The 24,302-nt window shown below is 44.7% G+C and overlaps 1 protein-coding gene across 1 annotated transcript; it reads left to right on the forward strand.

The window, feature by feature from the left end:
- Positions 1-22,495, forward strand: ALDOB (aldolase, fructose-bisphosphate B). Its single transcript, XM_038769784.1, has 9 exons — positions 1-109; positions 11,271-11,387; positions 12,024-12,235; positions 12,723-12,777; positions 15,312-15,472; positions 19,097-19,180; positions 19,461-19,635; positions 20,278-20,477; positions 21,959-22,495. The coding sequence occupies exons 2-9, from the start codon at positions 11,276-11,278 to the stop codon at positions 22,052-22,054; spliced, it is 1,095 nt and encodes a 364-aa protein (XP_038625712.1). The 5' UTR covers positions 1-109; positions 11,271-11,275; the 3' UTR covers positions 22,055-22,495.
- The last annotated feature ends 1,807 nt before the right edge of the window (positions 22,496-24,302 follow it).

Raw genomic sequence — 24,302 nt, forward strand, 5'->3', positions numbered from 1 at the left:
CCTCACCGAGAGCCTTATAAAAAGCTTGGAAATTCTACCATACGTCCCGTTTGGCGACTGCCACCTCATCAAGACCCTCTAACACTCAAGAGGATTCTCTTCCCAAACAGTAAGTACAATTTTGGAATAGTCTTGGTTTGCAAAGGAAAAAAAATAACTATGGACGATACAAGAAGTACGGGTAGCTGGTTTATTGTTATTTTTGTTGGTTTCAGAATTAACTTTCTAAACCAATTTGCTTAACTCCACTGCAAGATCGGTGTTGCTGAAATGGCTTTTACTTTAACTGGAGAGGATGAGAACACATTCACAATTTCCCTTTTTTTCTCTGCTAAGTTTAACTCTTTCAAATTTCATGCTTGATGGTGTTTTTTTAAAATATTAGCCAACGCGACCAAAGTGATGAAGTTTCCCAACCTCACATAGATCCAGAACTGGAAAAGACCAACTGGAAAGCAGTATATTGCTGTTTGTGATTTGTTCCTGGCTTCCACTGTTTTTTTTTTAGCTTCTGAACTTTTCCCTTAAGCCATCCAGCCAATCCAGTTTTCTCTAGACCCTCTCCGCTACCTCATTTAACCATTTATTTGCCCATATTAATAGGTCATCATTTTTCTTTCTGTATTCTTCGCATACCTGCAGCCCCCAGTGCTAGAACGCCTTGTCTCAGTAATGAACTCTTGTTCTTTTTGATCACAGTGGATGAATATCCTGATCCTCAATAAATGCACCGAGCACGTTCATCGTTGGCTGTGGATTCTTCTCCCCTGAACTTGTTTTAGAACTTCTAGATTCCACTACCTAACCTGTAAATATGACTCAAACAGAGGGTTCTCTTGGGCACCAGAGTGGGGCGGTGAAACCCTCAGAATGCCTCACAAATGTCATAAGTCAGGATGATGTCTTGGTGAAAGGTGGGAAAGTTACAGCAGCTTCCATGCTTTCAGAGCTGGGCCCTGAGGCAGGAGAATAGCTGAATGCCCTTCCAAGGAATGGAACAGCATTACTCTTCCTTCAAGGAGCTGCCTGCAGAGTAGCAAGTGGAAGAGAAAACATTATCACATTTTCTATTTTGCAAGTGGTCTTCTGTATTCTGGGCCCCCAAAGTTTCCCCTCAGTAGGATCCATGCGGACACAATGCACATCCTCAAAGACCTGCTTTTGATAGCCTGTTCCCTTCCATTCTTCCTCTCCCTCTCCCCTTCCCCACCCCGTTCACTTTTTTTCTCCAGGAGCTCAAAGTACTCTCTGAATACTATTCCACACATCTTCACATCATCTCTGCATGATGGGTGACAAGTTGTGAGCAGAAGTGCTCATGCCAATGTTACTCAGAGAATCAAAGGTGGTTGGGGGAAAAGGACCCCAGATCTGTCTACCCATCCAGGGTGCTGGGACCTAGATACACCGCCGCTCCAGAGTGTATTCATTATTTTCCATAACATTCATTATATAATAAAACATCTATGTGAATAAACATGAAAATAAGGCTGGGGTTTATTGGTTTACATGAATTATTACTCAAGTCACCAATGTCCTGGCCTTTAATTGATCTCCTTAAGCATCTTTAAAAAAAGGGTACAGGCAGTCCTCCCATTTAAGGCAAAATTGGTTCCTGAAAACTACGCCTTTAAGTTAAAGTGTTTTAAGTTGGAACCAATTTTCCCATAGGAAAGATGTTATGAATGAGGGATTGGATCCTGAACCAAGGTCAGATGCCCTCATTTTTACCAGAATTACCCAGAGCATGATTGTATTTTTATTGAGTCAGAGAGGTTCCACCAGAGGGTAGCCGATTTTTACTTCATTAGAAGTAAAATGGACATCTCTACCCTCTGTGGTGACCTCTGCCTGGCTATCAAGGCACCCCTCCACCCTCTTTTAACTTTCTCCTCCCCCAACCCACCTCCAGTCCACCGTGAGAAGCAGAGTGGCCTAGTGCATAGAGCTCCGGCCTGGGAGTCAGAAGGACCTGGGTTCCAAGCCCAGCTTTACCACCTGTCTGCTGTGTGACCTTAGGCAAGTCACTGAACTTCTCTGTGCCTCAGTTCCATCATCTGTAAAATGGGGATTAAGACTGTGAACCCTAGTGGGACAGGGACTGTGTCCAACCTGATTATCTTGCATCTACCCCAGTGCTTAGAACAGTGCCTGGCACATAGTAAGTACTTAAAAAGTACCATAATAATAATTATTATTATGTCTTTTAGATTGTTTCTCCATTTCCTTGTGGCTTCCACGCAGTTAATCCACACCTTTACCCCTGACTGCCAGTGCCCTTGGAAATAGGGCCATAGAGGAGGCTAGATTTGTAAAGTCAAAACCAATGTGTAGTGACACTGAAACAAGGTGTAAATTTAGAGATGTTGTAAATGTCAGTTGTCTTAACTCAAAATCCCTTAAATCAAGTATTTCCTATACAGTGGTGTCTTCTAGACTGTGACCCCGTTGTTGGATAGGGACCATCTCTATATGTTGCCAACTTGTACTTCCCAAGCACTTCGTACAGTGCTCTGCACACAGTAAGCGCTCAATAAATACAATTGAATGAATGAATGAAAGTTAAGGGAGGAGCAAGAGAATGCAGTGGGCTTGTGATGGTTGCATTTACATTTTTTTAATGGAATTCGTTAAGCGCTTAGTATGTGCCAGGCACTGTATTAAGTGCTGGGGTAGATACAACCTTATCGGGTTGGACACAGTCCCTGTCGCACATGGGGCTCACAGTCTTAATCCCCATTTTACAGATAAGGTAACTGAGGCATGGAGACATTAAGTGACTTGCCCGAGGTCACACAGCTGACAAGTGACAGAGCAGGGATTAGAACCCAGGTCCTTCTGACTCCCAGGCCCAGGCTCTATCCTCTTGTCCTCATTGCCCCTCATGCCCTCATGGCCTAAAACATATGGCACTTGAGTTGACAGTGACCCAAAAATATTTTTTCCCTTTCTTCAGCTAGATTTCTACCCCCCAGAGTAGACCTTTGTTCTGTGACCTTGTTGTATGATTAACAGAAAGTGCTATTTGTGCTTTTGGTGCAAATATTTTATCGCCATTCCAGTAGGCAAAATAGACTCTGTCCTCTTCTTTCTGATTCTGTCTGGCTCTGAGCCAGCAAGGCTGAGTGAGGGAAATAACTTAATTTGAAATAGTATCACTAAATGTGTGCTTGCACTTGGATCTGTTCCTTCTGGGCTCTTGGTGTTCACCCCCCTCTCAGCCCCACAGCACTTACATACATATCCATAACTTTTATAGGAATATAAATATTTATATTTACAGACTGTAGGCTGCAATTCATTGTGGGCAGGGAACATCTTCCAATTCTGTTATATTGTACTCTCCCAAGCTGTTAGTACAGTGCTCTGCACACAGTAAGGGCTTAATGAATACCATTGATTAATACAAGTCAAAAGGCTTTCTGTAGAAAACAAACAAATCCATTGCCTATTTAGAGTTTTCTTAGCTTGATAATAATTGTGGTGTTTGTTAAGCTCTTACAATGTGCCAAGCACTGTACTAAGTGCTGGGGTAGATACAAGATATTTAGGTCCCACATGGGGCTCACAGTCTAAGTAGGAGGGAGAGCCTTGGATTCTTTTTGCACTTTCCCTCCTATAGCTCAAGATTATATCAGGAGGCATTTACATAACCATGGGATTCTTGTGGCCCCAAATCTCGCTCTGACTTCCAAGCCTCAATGGGGTGTAAATTCATATTCCTGGGCCAGATTAGCCCTGCATGCCAATGTTTAGTGAGATTTGATCAGGTGAAAGTGCTGCATGACTCTAGCCTTACTGCTGCACTCTCCACGGGTTAAAGTTTTCAAGATGTCTTTGAGAGTGGACTCCATCTGAAAGTTACCAATTCACCAAGATGCATGGTTAACCCCATAGCTACAACTAGCCCCCCCTCAAAAAAAAAACTACATATGGGTGCAACAGATAAAATCAATCAATAGTTTTGCATGCTTTGTGTGGGCTGAGCACTGAACTTCGCACTTGGGAGAGTATAATAAAGTAGACCTAATCTTTGCCCTCAAGAAGACTTACACATATGCACTGAATAAAGAAGGGGTGTGGGGGGGCGGGGCACTGGAGGGCAAGGGGAAAGAGGGTCATGGAAGGGAAAACGTGTTTTGTTTTGTTGTCTGTCTTCCCCTTCTAGACTGTGAGCCCGTTGTTGGGTAGGGACCATCTCTATATGTTGCCAACTTGGACTTCCCAAGCTCTCTGCACACAGTAAGCACTCAATAAATACGATTGAATGAATGAATGAACAAATGGAAGGCAAATAGTCTCAGAGAGCTCCAGTCATACCCCTCCTGCTCCAGAACTCTGGTGTCTTTCTCAAAATGACCACCATGGCCAAAGGTTGGTCCTTTCTGGAATCCTTTAGCCTTGGTTGCCATCTTAGGAATACCCCTGGAGTGAAGCCAAGTTTGTGGCAGCAGAGGCTGAAAAGAAGGGTGGGAACCAACTGCCCCACAGACCACTGTTGCTGCAGCTTTGGTCCTCTAGGAGACATGGCTGTGGCAAGAAGCAAGAGAAGCACACTGGAGCTCAAGAGTCTTTGTACACTGGCCTAAATTGAAAATAATTATAATGGTACTTGTTAAGTGCTTACTATGTGCCATGCACTGAACTAAGCAGTGGGACAGATACAAGATAATCAGGTTGAACACAGATCCTGTCCCACTTGGGGCTCATAATCTAAGTAAGAGGGAGGAGGATTTCATTCATTCATTCCATCATATTTATTGAGTGCTTACTGTGTGCAGCACACTGTACTAAGCGCTTGGGAGAGTATGATATTACAATAAATAAGCACATTCCCTGCCCACAATGAGCTTATAGTTTAGAGAGGGAGACAGACATTAATATTTGCATAAGTGCTGTGGGGCTGAGAGGGGGGAATGAAGACCTGTACTTCCCAAGCACTTAGTACAGTGTTCTGCACACAGTAAGTGCTCAATAAATACAATTGAATGAATGAATGAAGGGATCAAGCCAGGGAGATACATAGAGGAGTGGGAGAAGAGGAAAGGGGGGCTTAGTCAGGGAAGGCCTCTCAAAGGAGATGTGCCTTCATTAAGGCTTTGAAGCAGGGGCGGGGAGCAATCCCCAGCCATTGAATCACCATTTTGCAGATGAGGAAACTGAGACACAGAAAAGTAAAGTGACTGCCCCAAGGTCACACAGCAGACAAGTGGTAGAGCTGGGATTAAAACCCAGGTCAAGACTGTGAGCCCATTGTTGGGCAGGGACCGTCTCTATGTGTTGCCGATTTGTACTTCCCAAGTGCTTAGTCCAGTGTTCTGCACACAGTAAGCGCTCAATAAATATGATTGAATGAATGAATGACGGTCCTCTGACTCCCAGGCCCGCACTCTTTCCACTAGGTCACACTGCTTCAAGTCATTTGCTGTTTGTGAGCCATTTGCAACCCAGAGAGCACTATTTAGATATTAAAAATATCAGCTTGTGTAACTCTTGTTGAGAAGATGTTTTTGCTGCCTATTGATTCATAGAATGCTACAGCTGCAAGGGGACCTCAAAGTCACCTGACTGACGGAGGGCTGCATGTTTTGTTTTATAATAGTGTTAAGTGCTTTTTTTAAAATGGTATTTGTTAAGTGCTTACTATGTGCAAAGCACTGGTCTAAGCGCTGGGATAGAAACAAGGTTATCAGGTTGTCCCACGTGGGGCTCACAGTCTTCATCCCCATTTTACAGATGAGGTAACTGAGGTACAGAGAAGTTAAGTGACTTGCCCAAAGTCACACAGCTGACAAGTGGTGGAGTCGGAATTCGAACCCATGGCTTTTCACTCCAAAACCTGGGCTCTTTCCACTAAGCCACGCTGCGTCTCCATTCTTAACATAGTGCTTAACTATGTATCAATCAATCAATCATATATATTGAACATTTACTGTGTGCAGAGCACTGTACTAAGCGCTTGGGAGAGTACAATATAACAGTTGGTAGTCACGTTCCCTGCCTACAACCAACTTTCAGTCACTGTACTGAGTGCTGGAGTAGATACAAGATAATCAGGTTGGACATAGTCCACATCCCACATGAGGCTCATAGTCTTAAACCCCATTTTACAGGTGAGATAACTGAGGCACAGAGAAGTTGAGTGACCTGTCCATGGTCACACAGCAGCCAAGTGGTGGATCCATGATTAGAACCCAGGCCCGTCCTCTTTTCACTAGGCCAAACTGCTTCTCAGACAATCCCAGCCAAATGATTGCCCACCCTATTCTTAATGCTCTCCAAGAATAAAGATTCCATAAAGCTCTCAGTAAATTATTCCCTTGATTAACAATCCTATTCTAACAGAATGAGACTCCTTTTCCGAGTGCTTGTGTGTAGACACCACCCCGGCTGAGATTGACATTCATTTTTCAGTGGCTAGTGGGGAATGAAATACTTTTCTGTGCTTTGTAAGGTAGATGGCACTCAAGCTATGCAGAAGTTCTTTTGCAAATCAAATATTTTATTGTATGCAGGCCACAAATACTTAACTGCTGTGTCCTAGTAAGCACTTTGAAGCAAACCGATCAATCAATAGCATTTACTAAGCAACTACTTTGTGCAGAGAGTATAATAGGGTAGGTAGATATGATCTGTACCCTTAAGGAGCTGATAATCTAATTTGTTGTTCTAGCCACTGGGGGTTTATCTAAAACTACATAGTATCTACCCCAGTGCTTACTACTGTGCTTGGCCCATAGTAAGGGCTTAGCAAATACCGCAATTATTAGTAACTGCTCTTCCCCACCTAGCACTCTTTCATATTTCCACGACAAGAGTGTCTCAAGGGAAAGAGCTAAATCAAGTTCAGTGCAAATGTAGGTTCTTGATGGATAATCTCAACATATCAGTTTATTTATTTGCTTTATGGTATTTGTTAAGCACTTACTATGCATCAAACACTGTTCTAAGCTGGGGTAGTTACAAGTTAATCATGTTAGGAGAAGCAGCGGCTTAGTGGAAAGAGCACAGGCTTGGGAGTCAGAGGACGTGAGTCCTAATCCCGGCTCTGCCACTTGTCTGCTGTGTGACCTTGGGCAAGCCACTTAACTTCTCTGTGCCTCAGTTACCTCATCTGTAAAATGGGGATTAAGACTGTGAGCCCTATATGGGGCAAACTGATTACCTGGTATCTAGTCCACTGTTTAGAACAGTGCTTGGCAGATAATAAGCACTTCACAAATAGCATAATTATTATTATTATTAAGTTGGACACAGTCCCCGTCCCACATGGGGCTCACAGTTTAAGTCAGTTAAGTAAATTCAACAGCTAGGATTAATTAGAGCACCCATAAGTAACGCAGACTTGTACTGAATACTTTTCCTTTCTTTGAGCCTATTTGGCTCTGGCTTCTAATTAGATATTAATAATAATAGTCATATTTGTTAAGTGCTTATTATGTGTCAAACACTATACTAAGTAGTGGGGAAGATACGAGATAATCCAGGTTCCACATGGAGCTCAGTCTAAGTAGGAGGGAGACCAGGTATTGAACCCCCATTTTGCAGATGAAGGAACTGAGGCATGAAGAAGTTAAGTCACTTGGCCGAGGTCACGCAGCAAATAAGTGGTAGAGCCAAGATTAGAACCCAGGCCCTTGCTCTTTCCACTGGGACAAGCTGCTCTTTTATCTGGATTTTGAAAACCAAGTTCATTCCTCCCACTCAAAGTATCGCAACAGCTTATTTTCTTCAGTGAGTCTAGCCTGTGTTTCTTCATGGTGGTCATCTCCTTGCCCCAATTCTGAATTAGGATATAAGCTTACACCATTTCCCGAAGGTCAGAAAACTCAGGCACGCTTTGACCATGAGCCAGGGGAAGCAAATTCCAAAGGCAAAGGACTCTGCCTATCATAACTCCAGTCTGAAGCTTCCAGGCAAATGTCCAAAACAGAACTCCTTATTTCCCCACCCAAACCCTGTCCTTCCTCTGACTTTCCCATTACCACTATCCTTACTGTCTCACAAGCCCATAATTTTGGCTTTATCCTTTACTCTTCTCATTCAACCGACATATTCAATTTATCACTAAAATCTTCCCTTTCCTCTCCATCCAAACTGCTACCACGTTAATCCACAGTGCTCTGCACACAGTAATCAATCAATCATATTTATTTAGCACTTTTATGTGCAGAACTTGGGAGAGTAAAACACAAGAACATAACAGATGCATTCCCTGCCCACAGTGAGCTTACAGTCTACAGGGAGAGACAGACATTAATATAAATAAATTACAAATATGTACTGTGCTGTGGGCCTGGGGGTGGTGATGAATAAAAGGAGCAAATCAGGATGACAGAGGAAATGAGGGCTTAGTCAGGGAAAGCCTCTAGGAGATGTGCCTTCAATTATCTTATCTTATTATTAATCTTATCCTAACCCTCCTAGACTGTGAGCCCATGTTGGGTAGGGACCGTCTCTATCTGTTGCCGACTTGTACTTCCCAAGCGCTTAGTACAGTGCTCTGCACACAGTAAGTGCTCAATAAATATGATTGAATGAATGAATGAATGAATTAGGCTTTGAAGGGGGATATGTCTGATACGAACAGGGAGGACATTCCAGGCCAGAGGCATGAAGTGTGTTAGAGGTCGGCGGTGAGATAAATGAAATCGGGGTACAGTTAGTAGGTTGGCATTAGAAGTGCCTGGCACAAAGTGCTTAACAAATGCCATAAAAAAAGAGTGAAGGGAGCAGGCTGGGTTGTAGTAGGAAAGTAGTGAGGTAAGGTAGGAGGGGGCAAGGTGATTGAGTACTTTAAAGCTGGTAGTAAAGAGTTTCTGTTTAATGCGGAAGAGGATGGGCAACCACCGGAAGACTGAGCCCCACGTGGGACAGGGACTGTGTCCAACCTGATTATCTTGTATCTATCTCAGCACTTCATACAGTGCCTGGCCCATATTAAGCTCTTAAATGCTATTTAAAAGAGAAAAGGACTGGGGAAACATGGACTAAACAGTTTTGCTGAAAAATGATCTGGGCAGCAGAGCAAAGTATGCACTGGAGTGGGGAGTCAGGGAAGTCAGCCAGGATGCTTGGTGAGATGCTTGGATTAATGTGGTAGCAGTTTGGATGCAGAGGAAAGGGCAGATAGAATACACCCACAAAGGAAAACCTTATCTTCTATCACATGGAAAGGCCTTGGGCCCAAAAAAAGAAAAAAAATTAGAAATCCCAGCCTCTGTCAGCTTCCCGACCTTCCCTCCGCCCCAAGCTTTGTTTCCCCCCGCAGTTGCTGGCACTGCATCCCAACGTTTCAGTTTTCCAGGCATATTGCCAGTGCAGTATCAACACAGCGCTCCCTGCTGGTCATCCTACAAAATATTGCTCTAGTTATTCTATCCCTACACATATCTGGATCAGCCTGGTAATAATAATAATAATAATAATAATAATAATAATAATAATAATAATAATAATAATGGTATTTGTTAAGCGCTTACTATGTGCCAAGCACTGGTACTGGTCTCTGCCAGTGCCAACCTGACCTGTTCCCAGGCTGGGACTAGTCCAGGCAGACAGAGAGAATTGGTGCCCTAATGCTTGCTCCTCAGATCTGAATCAGACCTTATTTTAAATACGAAAATACCCAAGCAGAGAGGTTGAAGGACTTCCCAAAAAGCCATTCAGTCAACCAGAGGCCAAGCTAGGTAAAGGACCTAGGTCTCTATTCTCTTCTCGAGAGTGCCATGCTGTTCCTGTTGGCAAGCTGTACTCATTATAGTAATAATTGTGGCATTTGTTAAGTGCTTTATATGTCTCGATCGCTGAGGTAGATGCAATACAACTAGCTCAGACACAGTCCCTGTTCCACATGGGGCTCGTGATTTAAGGGGGAGAGAGGACTCTCTCCCCCTCTCTCCAGGCTCGCATCTCCTCCTGCCTTCAGGACATCTCCATCTGGATGTCTGCCCGCCACCTAAAGCTCAACATGTCGAAGACTGAACTCCTTGTCTTCCCTCCCAAACCTTGTCCTCTCCCTGACTTTCCCATCTCTGTTGACGGCACTACCACCCTTCCCGTCTTACAAGCCCGCAAACTTGGTGTCATCCTCGACTCCGCTCTCTCATTCACCCCTCACATCCAAGCCGTCACCAAAACCTGCTGGTCTCAGCTCCGCAACATTGCCAAGACCCGCGCTTTCCTCTCCATCCAAACTGCTACCCTGCTCATTCAAGCTCTCATCCTAACCCGTCTGGACTATTGCACCAGCCTTCTCTCTGATCTCCCATCCTCGTATCTCTCTCCACTTCAATACATACTTCATGCTGCTGCCCGGATTATCTTTGTCCAGAAATGCTCTGGGCATATTACTCCCCTCCTCAAAAACCTCCAGTGGCTACCAATCAATCTGCGCATCAGGCAGAAACTCCTCACCCTGGGCTTCAAGGCTCCCCATCACCTCGCCCCCTCCCACCTCACCTCCCTTCTCTCCTTCTACTGCCCAGCCCGCACCCTCCGCTCCTCCGCCACTAATCTCCTCACCGTACCTCGTTCTCGCCTGTCCCGCCATCGACCCCCGGCCCACGTCATCCCCGGGGCCTGGAATGCCCTCCCTCTGCCCATCCACCAAGCTAGCTCTCTTCCTCCCTTCAAGGCCCTGCTGAGACCTCACCTCCTCCAGGAGGCCTTCCCAGACTGAGCCCCTTCCTTCCTCTCCCCCTCGTCCCCCTCCCCATCCCCCCATCTTACCTCCTTCCCTTCCCCACAGCACCTGTATATATGTATATATGGTTGTACATATTTATTACTCTATTTATTTATTTATTTATTTTACTTGTACATATCTATCCTATTTATTTTATTTTGTTAGTATGTTTGGTTTAGTTCTCTGTCTCCCCCTTTTAGACTGTGAGCCCACTGTTGGGTAGGGACTGTCTCTATATGTTGCCAATTTGTACTTCCCAAGCGCTTAGTACAGTGCTCTGCACATAGTAAGTGCTCAATAAATACGATTGATGATGATGATGATGACAGGTTAAAATCCCCATTTTACTGCTGAGGAAACTGAGGCCCTTAGAAGTTTAGTGACCTGCTCAAGGTCCCACAGGAGGCAAATGGAAGAATCAGGATTAAAAGCCCAGGTCTCCTGACTCCCAGGTTGGTGCTCTTTTCACTAGGCCATGCTGCTTCTCTCTCTTCTCCATTATGCTCCTCTATTCTACATATGGGACTGTGTGAAGATCAGATCAATTAATGGATCGACGTATCTCAATTTCAATCTCTTCCAGTCACCATGGCCCATCGGTTTCCAGCCCTCACCCCAGAGCAGAAGAAGGAGCTCTCGGACATAGCCCAACGGATTGTTGCAAATGGGAAAGGGATCCTGGCTGCAGATGAGTCTGTAGGTGGGTGAAAAAGATAGTCACCATCCATGGCAAACTTCTGCCCTAATCTTAGCGAAGGAAACCCTTAATTCGAGACTCCAGATCCTATGTCCCAAGTGGGCTAGATCCTTAGGGTACAGGGCTTATAATAATAATAATAATGGTATTTGTTAAGCGCTTACTATGTACCAAGCACTACGTGAAGGGGTGAGAAACCCAAGAGCAAACAAACCAGAGACACTATCATTATTGGAGTCAAAATGGCCCAGTCTATATGGGACAGAGTTTCAGCAACAGAAATGTAAGGAAAAATGAACAGAGACATAAAAGATGCTGGCAAACATGAAAAGCAGCATCAGAATTTTAGGTTCCACAGAGCTCAGATAAACAGTTGCATAAATCATAGCTGAGACCACACTGGTGACCTTCTCAGTGTTCTGTGCTTACTGTGTGCAGAACACTGTACTATACAATAGAGTTGATCCTGCTCTGGTGGAGCAGGAAACCAGGAGACTGGGTTGTGTTTGCTTTTACTGGAAGGCCATTGAAAGAGATGAAGGAGACAGAAATACCTTGTTGACAGAAAATGCCAAATTCCCTTTCAGAATGGGTCTCATGTTATGTTAACCACTCACCACCTCTGACCTCCCATTCTAGGAACCATGGGTAACAGACTGCAGAGGATCAAGGTAGAGAATACCGAGGAAAACCGTCGGCAGTTTCGGGAAATCCTCTTTAGCGTGGACAGTTCCATCAACCAGAGTATTGGGGGAGTGATCCTGTTCCACGAGACCCTCTATCAGAAGGATAGTCAAGGAAAGTTGTTCAGAGACGTCCTCAAGGAGAAAGGAATTGTGCTGGGAATAAAGGTGACTATGCCCAGGGAACTTCATCGCTAATATCTCATGCATGGAGGCTTCCCAGATGAATTCCTTGGGTCTAAATGGCAGGCTACTCCTGCCTTTCCTGTTTATTCCTTACACACACCGACACATCTTTGGAGGACTACCTCTCTAGGCATTCTGTTCCTTCCCACCGCGATCAGACATCCTTTCCCTCCAGCCTCCAGAACAGCAAGGTGCTGTCTATATGGCATTGACTGATTTGTGAACTGATGTACTGGGGCTTTTGTCCTTCACCTCTTGGCTCCAATAAGCATTGATTATCACTTCTTGCTTAAGCTGTCTTCAAAGAAGTTAATCATTATCAGAGAGGTTTTGTAGCCTATGTTATTCCTCCTAGATGCATCCTGCATACTAACAATCCACTGTACTTCAACTCTGAAAGTGGAGTAGTTTTGAGACAATAGACTTTGAAGCTAATAGTGTTTTCTAAATGGGTATCTTATATTCACAGTTGGACCAAGGTGCTACCCCGCTGTCAGGAACAAATAAAGAAACCACTATTCAAGGTGAGATTTACAATGCTTCTAGATTAGAGGGTCGGGGTGGGAGAGAAAGAGAGAGAATGCTTTACTGGAGATCCCTCCCTGAATCAATATTTATTTAACAAGTCCCCACACTGCATGTCACATTGCTAAGTGTTGGTGAGTTACCAAAGAATGTAAACGTTAAAGTCTTGTCCTAGGAGTTCAGTCAAGCTCCTTACAGTTAGAGTCAAAAGGGAGCAATATTTTGTGCAAATAGAAGGAAACTCCCAAGATTTGCTGAAGGCATTAAATAGCTAGTACTCATCTGAGTGCTCTTATCCTATCACTTAAATCTATCCATCAATCTACAGTATTTGTTGAGCACTTTGTGTAGAGTACTGTACTAAGCACTTGGGAGGGTACAATTGAATAATAGATACAATCCCTGCCTCAAGGAATTGCCATCTAGAGGGGGAGTTGATAAAATAAATAACATTAAATATGAAAGAAATAACGAGAGAAGTAATAGCACCCCAAGAGAACAAATTTAAAAGAGAAATATCTGAAATGTGGTGCATGCTCACCCTGCAGAATACCCCACTTTGGGATGAGGTCAAGACAAATGCTCAGAAAGATTTAAAATGATGAACAATGCTAAAGTGAATGGACTTATCGCAGAAGTGTCCTTCTGAAGAGCTTCTATCCCTATCTCTTCACCTGATCCTTGACTGACATGGGCCAGTCATCAGTATTTAATTTGTAATGAAAGAGGTGATGGAACTCAAGCAACAGATTTTATTCTGCATTTTCAGTTTATAATGACTTTGTGTGGCACTATTGTTGCTATTATCATGACAGGAAGCAGCGTGGCCTAGTGGAAAGAGCAAAGACCTGGGAGTCACAGAGCCTGGGCTCTAATTCCTGCTCTGCAGCCTGCCTGCTGGGTGACCTTGGGCAGTCACTTCCCTTCTCTGGGCCTCAGTTTCCTCATCTAGAAAATGAGGATTCAATACCTGTTCCCCCTTCCCTTTAGACTGTGAGCCTGATGAGGGACAGGGACTGTGTCTGACATGATTATTTTCGTTCTGCCCCAGCTCTTCATACAGTGCTTGGCACACAGTAAGCACTTAAAAAATACCACCATTGTTACCATCGGCGTACAGTTATGCATAGCATATTTATTTGAAAGAGCGGCTTGAAGTATAGTGCTACGTGAGCTTTAGATGCTTACGCTATTTACAGTGTTTCCAAATTTGAAATAGAGCTGCAACTTTTACTCTCCTAACTGAATGGTCAGTCCAGAGGTGTGGGACTGAGAACTGTCCAAACCCAGAAGTTCCAGGGCTGATCTTGGCAAGACCTGGAATAAATTAAGCCCTGCCTGTCACTTCAGTCTCTGAACCCCTAATCCCAAAGTGCCTCAGAATTTAAACCAAGAACAAATTCTGCCATGTTTCCCACCCAAGGTTTACCAATAGAAACAATCAATGGTGTTTACTGAGCACTTACTGTGTGCAGAGCACCATATTAAGTACTTGGGAGAGTATTATTATTTTTTTTTACAAAAAACTGGGCAAACATTTACATAAGAGGAATTATAGAAACATATACCAGATTCATCCATGTACAGTGTAAACTCACATGCAACTGGGGTCAGAAGTGTTGAGTCAAATAGCTCTAACATTGAATACATTATTTGCACCTCTGAACTTTATGTATAATAGATAGTATTTATACATGGTATTTGTTAAGCACTTACTATGAGCTAGGTACTGAACTAAGCGCTGGGGTAGATACAAGCTAATCAATTTGGACTCCATCCATGTCTCACATGGGGCTGGCAAGCTTAATCCCCATTTTCCAGATGAGGTAACTGAGGCCCAGAGAAGTAAAGTAACTTGCCCAAGGTCACACAGCAGACAAGTGGCAAAGTCAGAATTAGAACCCAGGTCCTTCTGACTCCCTTCTCGCTTGTTGGAAGTCTCACTCATTCATTCATTCCATCGCATTTATTGGGTATTCACTATGTGCACAGCGCTGTACTAAGCACTTGGGAAGTACAATTCAGCAACAGAGACAATCCCTGCGTACAACAGGCTCAGTCTAGAAAGGGGGAGACAGACATCAAAGCAAGTAAACAGGCACCAGTAGCATCATTATAAACAAACAGAATTATAGCTATACATACATCATTAATGAAAATAGATAGAATCATAATTATATGTACATATAGACAAGTGCTGTGGGGCAGGGAGTGGGGGAGAGCAAAGGGAGCGAGTCGGTGATGGGGAGGGGAGGGGGGAGCAGAAGGAAATGGGGGCTTAGTCTGGGAAGGCCTTCTGGAGGAGGTGAGCTTTCAGTAGGGATTCTAAAGGGCCAAGTGACATCTGAGGATTAGTGAATCTTTGGTGTAACCTAGTAGAGTGGTTGCTGGGCTGTACGACATCTTCACTCCTGTAGAATGGCCAACAGAAGGCTGGGCTCAGGGGAGCTAGTCAGAAAGGCACCCTGGGACTCTAACACATAACAATAAATTGGTACGAAGGGTTTTTGTTTCGTTCTTTTGGGACTTGCAGGTCTGGATGGCCTCTCTGAGCGTTGTGTCCAGTATAAGAAAGACGGGGCCGACTTTGGGAAGTGGCGTGCTGTGTTGAGAATCGGTGACCAGTGCCCATCTCCACTTGCCATCCAGGAAAATGCCAATACTCTGGCTCGCTATGCTAGCATCTGCCAGCAGGTACCACTCTGGGCTTGGAGGGAAGGGTGGCCTCCGGGATGAGGAAGGGTGTGGGCAACATTGCCTAACTTAGGCGTCGAGCTTGGCACTTCCTGTGTCTTGATTCAGAGAAGCAAACTTGGGACAGGATTCCATTCTTGCAGTTGATCCTACATGATGTTTGAGTATGTGGAAAATTAACATGGTGGATATTGCTCACTGTCAATGGTAATTATTGAGCGCTTACTATGTGCAGAGCACTGAACTAAGTGCTTGGGAGAGGACAGTGCAACAGACTTGGCAAACACGTTCCCTGCCCACAACAAGCTTACAAGTCTACAGGAAAATGGAACTTGTTAAGTGCTTACTATGTGCCAGGCACTGTACTAAGCACTGGGGTAGATACAAGGTAGTCAGGTTGGACACAGTCCATGTCCCACATGGGACTCATAGTCTTAACCCCCATTTTACAGATGAGGTAACCGAGGCGCAGAGATGCGAAGTGACTTGACCAAGACTACACAGCAGATAAGTGGTGGAGCCGGAATTAGAACCCAGGTCTTCTGACTCCCAGGCCCATGCACTTTCCAAAAAGCCATGCTGCTTTGCTTTATTCACTTGGAGACTATTCTGACAAATGAGGTGAAAGCTCAACTGACACTGAAAGCCATGAATCAAAAAATAATCTTATTCAAATTATATCCTGGCAAATTTGGGCTCCGGATTAGATTTTCTGACCTTCCTAGGGTAATGAGGGACTGCGAGGGGTGACTTTGAGGAACTACAGAAGCCCAGAAATCACTCCTGAAACCTCCCATCACTTTAGGTGACTTTTGGGGTTTTAATCAGCCACGTACATTGTCATCAGGGGATACAGCCATAGGAGTGACAGGTCTCCCTTGCCTTGTACTTCAGGGACTAGAAATCACCTCTGTGTTCTCCATTTAAAGGAATCCTGACACGTGGGGGTTGTTAAACTTCATTACAGTCTATAAAGCCCCCTCTTCTAGTATCTTGTCAGTTAGAACCCTTCTTCTTTCCCTTTCCCAGTGGTCACTGGTTCCCTCTTGGGTGGTAATAGAATAGAATTACTGCATCAGCCTCCGTTCTGATCTCCCATCCCCCTGTCTCTCCCGACTTCAATCTATACTTCATGCTACTGCCCGGATTATCTTTGTGTAGAAATGCTCTGGGCTTGTTACTCCCCTCCTCAACAATCTCCAGTGGCTACCAGTCAACCTACACATCAAGCAAAAACTCCTCACTCTCGGCTTTAAGGCTCTCTATCACCTTGCCCCCTCCTACCTCACTTCCCTCCTCTCCTTCTACAGCCCAGCCCGCACCCTCCGCTCACCGTACCTCGTTCTCGCCTATCCCGCCATCGACCCCTGGCCCAGGTCCTCCCCCTGGCCTGGAATGCCCTCCCTCCGCACATCCGCCAAGCTAGCTCTCTTCCTCCCTTCAAAGCCCTACTGAGAGCTCACCTCCTCCAGGAGGCCTTCCCAGACTGAGCCCCCCTTTTTTCCTCTCCTCTTCCCCACCCCCCCCGCCCTACCTCCTTCCCCTCCCCACTGCACCTGTATACGTCTGTACAGATTTATTACTCTATTTTACTTGTACATATTTACTATTCTATTTATTTTGTTAATGATGTGCATCTAGCTTTATTTGTTCTGACTTGACACCTGTCCACATGTTTTGTTTTGCTGTCTGTCTCCCCCTTCTAGACTGTGAGCCGGTTGTTGGGTAGGGACTAGAGACTATATGTTGCCAACTTGTACTTCCCAAGTGCTTAGTACAGTGCTCTGCACACAGTAAGTGCTCAATAAATATGATTGATTGAATGAATGAATAGAGGGAAATCTTTCACCTAATCAGTTTCAACAACAACAAAAAAAAGACATATTCCACCTCATGGATTCATTTATTGCTCACTGCCTTATGTTCACCTAAAAAAAGCAGCGTAGCCTAGTGGAAGGCCCATAGCAGCCCAGCGTGCTGATCAAATAAGGCCTCAATAAAGGGAATAACTGTTTTTTTTAAAGTTGAGTGTAAGCTTGTCGTGGGCAGGGAATTTGCCTGTTATTGTTGTGTTGTAATAATAATAAATAATAACGGTATTTGTTAAGCGCTTACTATGTCCAAAGCACAGTTCTAAGCGCTGGGGGGGGGGGGATACAGGATGATCAGTTTGTCCCACGTGGGGCTCACAATCTTAATCCCCATTTTACAGATGAGGTAACTGAGGCACCGAGAACTTAAGTGACTCGCCCAAAGTCACACAGCCGATAAGTGGCGGAGACAGGATTAGAACCCACGACCTCCGACTCCCAAGCCCAGGCTCTTTCCACTGAGCCACGCTACTTCTCTACTTGCCCAAGCCCTTAGTACAGCCCTAAGCACACAGGAAGTGCTCAATAAATATCAATCAATCAATCATATTTATTGAGCGCTTACTGTGTGCAGAGCACTGTACTAAGCGCTTGGGAAGGACAAGTTGGCAACACATAGAGACAGTCCCTACCCAACAGTGGGCTCAAAATCTAGAAGGGAGAGACAGAGAACAAAACCAAACATATTAACAAAATAGAATAGATGTGTACAAGTAAAATAAATAGAGTAATAAATATGTACAAACATATATACATATATACAGGTGCTGTGGGGAAGGGAAGGAGGTAAGACAGTGGGAATGGAGGGGGGATGAGGGGGAGAGGAAGGAGGGGGCTCAGTCTGGGAAGGCCTCCTAGAGGAGGTGAGCTCTCAGTAGGGCCTTGAAGGGAGGAAGAGAGCTAGCTTGGCGGATGGGCAGAGGGAGGGCATTCCAGACCAGGGGGATGACGTGGGCCGGGGGTCGACGGCGGGACAGGCGAGAACGAGGCACGGTGAGGAGATTAGCGGCAGAGGAGCAGAGGGTGTGGGCTGGGCTGTAGAAGGAGAGAAGGGAGGTGAGGTAGGAGGGGGCGAGGTGATGGAGAGCCCTGAAGCCAAGGGTGAGGAGTTTCTGCCTGATGCGCAGATTGATTGGTAGCCACTGGAGATTTTTGAGGAGGGGAGTAACATGCCCAGAGCGTTTCTGGACAAAGACAATCAGGACAGCAGCATGAAGTATGGATTGAAGTGGGGAGAGACACGAGGATGGGAGATCAGAGAGAAGGCTGATGCAGTAGTCCAGTACGATTGATCGATTGATTGAGTGTAAGTCCACCTACATCTGGAGTCCAGTTCTACTGTCATGGAAACCTAGTGGAAAGAGCGCAGGACTGGGATCAGTTGTCCTGGTTTCTAACCCTGGCTCTGTCACTTTCCTACTGCGTGATCTTGGGCAAGTCACTTATCTGGGCCTGTGCCCTCATCTGTAAAATGGAACTGTTCTCCATCGCTCTTAGCCTGGGTGGGGAAGGGAGTGTGATCTATCTTGTTACCACCGCAGCTCTTAGCACATAGTAAGCGCTTAATAAATACCATGATTATCATCATCACATAATGTCATTTAAACACCTCCCCTCCCGCCCCTCCCCATCTCTGCAATTTGTCCCTAGTTTTGCCCTAGTCACAGTTTCTGGCTATGGATAGGATTGTGTCCCTCTCAGAATAGCCTTGCTTTTTTAAGCTTTTAACTTCTAGCTCTTTTCCCATCCACAGAACGGCCTGGTCCCCATTGTGGAACCAGAGGTCTTACCTGATGGAGACCATGATCTGCAGCAATGCCAGTATGTCACTGAGAAGGTAATTATGAAAGCCCCAACTACAATCAGAATATCTCATTGTTACAAGGAGGGTGGCCCACTCAAACTAGAATTCACAGCTAGTTCAACTTGATGATAATTTCAGGGATGGGTAGCAACCAGCGACTAAATGACCTAGAAGAATGCATTTCACTTTTCATTTTAGTGGAGCCCAGAATCAGAGCAGAATGAGAAGTACTATAATTAGAATGGTGTGCTACTGACAGCCAAGATGAACAGAAAGTCCCATGTGTAACATTTTCATGTTTATCGTGAATCAGGTTCTGGCAGCTGTCTACAAGGCTCTGAGCGATCACCATGTTTATCTGGAGGGAACACTGCTGAAACCAAACATGGTGACAGCAGGACATGCTTGTTCCAAGAAATATAGCCCTGAGGAGGTGGGCTTGGCTACTGTCACAACTCTCCACCGTACTGTTCCCGCTGCTGTTCCTGGTAATTTTCTTCATTTCCATCCAGTATTTTTATTTTAGCCATTCCAAAAGGTTCATTCATTCATTCATTCAATCAAATTTATTGTGCACTTACTGAGTGCAGAGCACAGCTCTAAGCGCTTGAGGTGCGGCAGGACGTCCAGGACGTCCAAGTGGAGCTGTCCTGGAGGCGAGTAAATGCAAGATTGTAGATTAGACTAAGATTGTGTGCTCCAGTCTCTCCTTCTTAAATCAGCCCCTTTCCTTCAACTGCTTTCTACAGCCCACCAAGGGGACACAAGCATCTGCTTGCAGTAAATGGCCACAGACTTTCCCCCATAATCCACCAATATTTATTAGTCAGTCAATCAGTCATATTTTTAAGCATTTACTGTACTAAACTCTTGGGAGAGTACAATATAACAATATAACAGACACACTCCCTGCCCACAACAAGCTTGCAGTCTAGAGGAGGAGAAGCACCTACTGTGTGCAAGACACTTATCAGGCAACAGGTAGCAGGCAGTAAATGGAGATGCTGAAAAGCAAATGAAAAGAGAAATCAGAAAAGGCAAAGTCTTGCAAAAGAAATTTTTAGGTTCTGGATACACAGGCCAACGCTTATTTGCTGACTACCTTTCAGCATTTGCTTTTCTTCTTGCAGGAATTTGTTTCCTTTCTGGAGGAATGAGTGAAGAGGATGCTACCCTCAACCTCAATGCCATCAATAGATGCCCACTGCCCAAGCCTTGGAAACTGAGCTTTTCATATGGACGAGCTCTGCAGGCCAGCGCACTTTCTGCCTGGGGAGGCAAGGCTGCCAATAAGAAAGCAACTCAGGAGGCTTTTGTGAAGCGGGCTCAGGTAAGAGACCTTTCTTCTCCCGACTTCCAAAAAATCAGTGGAACAGTGCTTGGCACATAGTAAGCGCTTAACAAATGCCATCATTATTATCACTGAGATGGTAGTCAGTGGTTCACTTTAGAGTGGTGCCGCCATCTTTTCAATCAGTCAGTTGTTAAGAGATGTGGAGAGATATATAAGGCATTTGACACACCATACAGATCTCCACATTAGATGCTGTGGGATGTCAAAAAGGAAACATAGGATACATTCCCTGCCCTGGAGGAACTTACAGTTTACTGGGGAGTTACGGGGAAGAACACATTTGGAAGAAACAACTGCCTACATTTGCAAGGAGTTTGAAAGTGATAATGCCCTTTCTACAAGGGATTTCATTATTTGAGCTTGCAACTGGGCTTGCAATCAGGCCTCTGTGGCATGTGGGACAATTGTGGAGAACCGAGAATTCTAATTCATTCTCCAGGTTTTCCCTCAACCATCTGCCTCTAATTTTTTAAATTTGTCTCAAAGCATATATGACTGTCTGGGTGGACCTTATCAGGAAAGGAATAATAATAATTATAATAATAACTATGGTACTTGTTAAGCACTTACTATGTGCCAAGCACTGTTCTAAGCTCTGGGGCAGAGACAAATTTTTCAGGGTGGACACAGTCCCTGTCCCGCCTGGGGCTCACAGTCTTAATTCTCATTTTATAGATGAGGTAACTGAGGCCCAGAGAAATAAAGTGACTTGTCCAAGGTCACACAGTAGACATGTGGAGGAGCCGGGATTGGAACCCATGACCTCTGACTCCGAGGCCTGTGCACTGTCCACTCAGCCATGCTGCTTCTCCCGTACCACTGTCCACTCAGCCATGCTGCTTCTCCTGTACTACTGCATTCCTAAGGATGCCATGAACCCTTCCCCCTGATAGTGGTACTTCCTGGAGCTAGCTCGTGCTACTTGAGGTTATTGTTTTTCTAATGTGGATATGTTCCTGCCGATTAAAAACCACTGATTCACTTCACTGGTCTTCAAAAAGCCAGCTAGCTGTAACTTGCTTAGAACTGACATTTCAATCGGTGGCTTGACAATTCCTGATTCTCTGATGGATCCCCTCATTCAATTATTTACTGAACACTTACTGTGTGCAGAGTACTGTATTAAGCACTTGGGAGAGTACAATACAACAATAAACAGACACATTCCCTGCCCACAATGAGTTTACAGTCTAGAGGACTCAGCCCCTTCCCACTCCCCCACCCTCGCCTTGACTCAGAATTTTAACTCAGAGTTCAGGCCCCAACAGCTTTGAGTCAGCCCCTTTTCCACATGTTCATTCATTCAATCATATTTATTGAGCGCTTACTGTGTGCAGAGCACTGTACTAAGCACTTGGGAAGTACAAGTTGGCAACATATAGAGACGGTCCCTACCCAACAGTGGGCTCACAGTTTAGAAGGGAAGCTAACTGATTTTTCTTCCTTTTGTTTTCTAGGCCAATAGCAAAGCGTCCAAAGGGCAATACGTTCATTCTTCCTCGTCCGGTGCTTCTGCGACCCAATCTCTTTTCACTGCCAACTATACCTACTAGAGTCCTGTGAAGTTCATATTTTCTGTGGCTTTGCTTTCTGAGTTAGCAGGAGGTGACTGAAAAAACATAGTGGAAATTGGAACCACTGGAAACATGGTACACTTTAAATCCTTCACTAGAGGAAAAAAGAATTAGGATACTCTCCACACTTCTCCTCATCCCCCATCCACATTCCGAAGACATATAACCAGTTTTTCTCAAATCTGACATTTCGATTTATTCCTTATTCCTTATTAGCTCCACCGCAGCAGTTTTCCCTCCCACAGCTGAAAGAAATAATTAGTAAGAAAGATCACCTCTTGACCTGGAATAAAGTAGCATTCACCAAATGTAACAACTTTTAGGGTAGTGAGCAGATGAGCATTGCTTATTAAGTGACTGGGCAGGATTTGAATGACACTACTGCTCCTGAGAAAAGAAATTAAATGTTTTTAAACAGTATGGATCATGTCCTCTGTATTCCTTTTCAAAATTGTTTGCTAGTTGATGTCAAAAGCGGCATCAATGCACTACTCAACTCTTGATTAGAGCTAGACACCACTAAAATGATATATGTGTAGGGAAGCACTGTGGCCTAGTGGAAAGAACGCAGGCCCGGGAGCCAGAGGACCTGAGTTCTAATTCCAGCTGTGCCACTTGTCTGCTGTGGAACCTTAGTTCACTCATCTGTAAAATGGGGATGAGATCCTACTCCTACTTAGATTGCGAGCCCTGTGTGTGTCAGGGACTGGGTTCAATATGATTATCTTGCATCTACCCCAGTGCTTAGTATGGTTCTTGGCATATAATAAGCACTTAACAAGAACTGTAATAATAGTCATAATAATAATGTGTGTGCGGCTATGTGTAGATATATTTTTAGCCTTTCTTTTAGCTTGGTTACTAGTGCCTTTGGTCACTATCCTAAGCGAAATGGCCAGTTTCTAGGTAAACACCACCTGGAAATGGGTGGCTTTCTAAAGTCAAGAATCAAGTTTTTTCAAGACCATTGACCAAGCATATACACTGAGATGATGATGATGATGATGATGATTATTATTATATACACTGAGAGATTAACATCCTGCTTGACTGGAGGACCAATTTACTGCTCACTGGTACCCCTGAAACCCCACTCTCAAAGACTTGAACAGAAGTCTTCACAACATTGCTAAAATCTGCCCTTTCCTCTCCATTCAAACCACTATCACATTAATCCAAGCACTAATAACTGCATGAGCCTTCTTGCTGACCTCCCTACCTCCTGTCTCTCTCCACTCCAGTCCATATTTCACTCTGCTGCCTGGGTTATTTTTCTACAAAACCATTCAGTCCATATTTCACTCTGTTGCCTGGGTTATTTTTCTACAAAACCATTCAGGCCATGTTTCCCCACTCCTCAAGAGCTTCCAGTAGTTGCCCATCCACCTCTGCATCAAACAAAAATTCCTTACCACAGACTTTAAAGCACTCCATCACCTTGCCCCCACCACCACCTCACCTCCCTGATTTCCTACTACAATCCAGCCCAATCAATCAATCAATCGTATTTATTGAGCGCTTACTATGTGCAGAGCACTGTACTAAGTGCTTGGGAAGTACAAATTGGCATCACATAGAGACAGTCCCTACCCAACAGTGGGCTCACAGTCACAGCCCACACACTTGGCTCCTCTAAGACCAGCCTACTCACTGTGTCTCAATCTCAACTGTCTCACCACTGACCCCTTTCCCATGTCCTGCTTCTGGCCTGGAACACCCTTGCTCTTCACATCCGACAGACGATCGCTCTCCCCACCTTCGAAGCCTCCAAGAGGCCTTCCCTGACTAAGCCCTCATTTCCTCTTCTCCCACTTCCTTCTGCATCACCCTTGCACTTAGATTTGCACCCTCATTCACCCCTCCCTCAACCCCACAGCATAGCGCTTAGAACAGTGCTTTGCACATAGTAAGCACCTAATACATGCCATTATTATTATTATTATCTATACCACAGGTATTAGTTCCCCATATTACAGATGAAGAAACTGATGCCCAGAGAAGTTACATGACATGCCCAAGGTTGCACAGCAGTTGAGTGGTGAAACTGGTATTAGGACCCAGATCCCCTGACTCCTAGGCCTATGGCTCTTTCCACTAGGCCATGCTGCTTCCTTTACTTATCCTCTTTTGTCCCAATATGCCCCAGCTCACACTTTTTGTTTCTCTCAAGCTCACTTACTGTGCCTCAATCTCACATCTTTCACTTCCAACATCTGGTTCATGTCCT

The sequence above is a fragment of the Tachyglossus aculeatus genome, chromosome X4, assembly GCF_015852505.1.
Source record: "Tachyglossus aculeatus isolate mTacAcu1 chromosome X4, mTacAcu1.pri, whole genome shotgun sequence".
NCBI lineage: Eukaryota > Metazoa > Chordata > Mammalia > Monotremata > Tachyglossidae > Tachyglossus > Tachyglossus aculeatus.

Coding starts and splice junctions, on each gene's coding strand:
- ALDOB (XM_038769784.1), top strand. CDS start 11,276: ATGGCCCATCGGTTTCCAGCCCTCACCCCAGAGCAGAAGAAGGAGCTC. Junction 11,388..12,023: donor GGCTGCAGATGAGTCTGTAG/GTGGGTGAAAAA, acceptor CTCCCATTCTAG/GAACCATGGGTAACAGACTG. Junction 12,778..15,311: donor TAAAGAAACCACTATTCAAG/GTGAGATTTACA, acceptor TGGGACTTGCAG/GTCTGGATGGCCTCTCTGAG.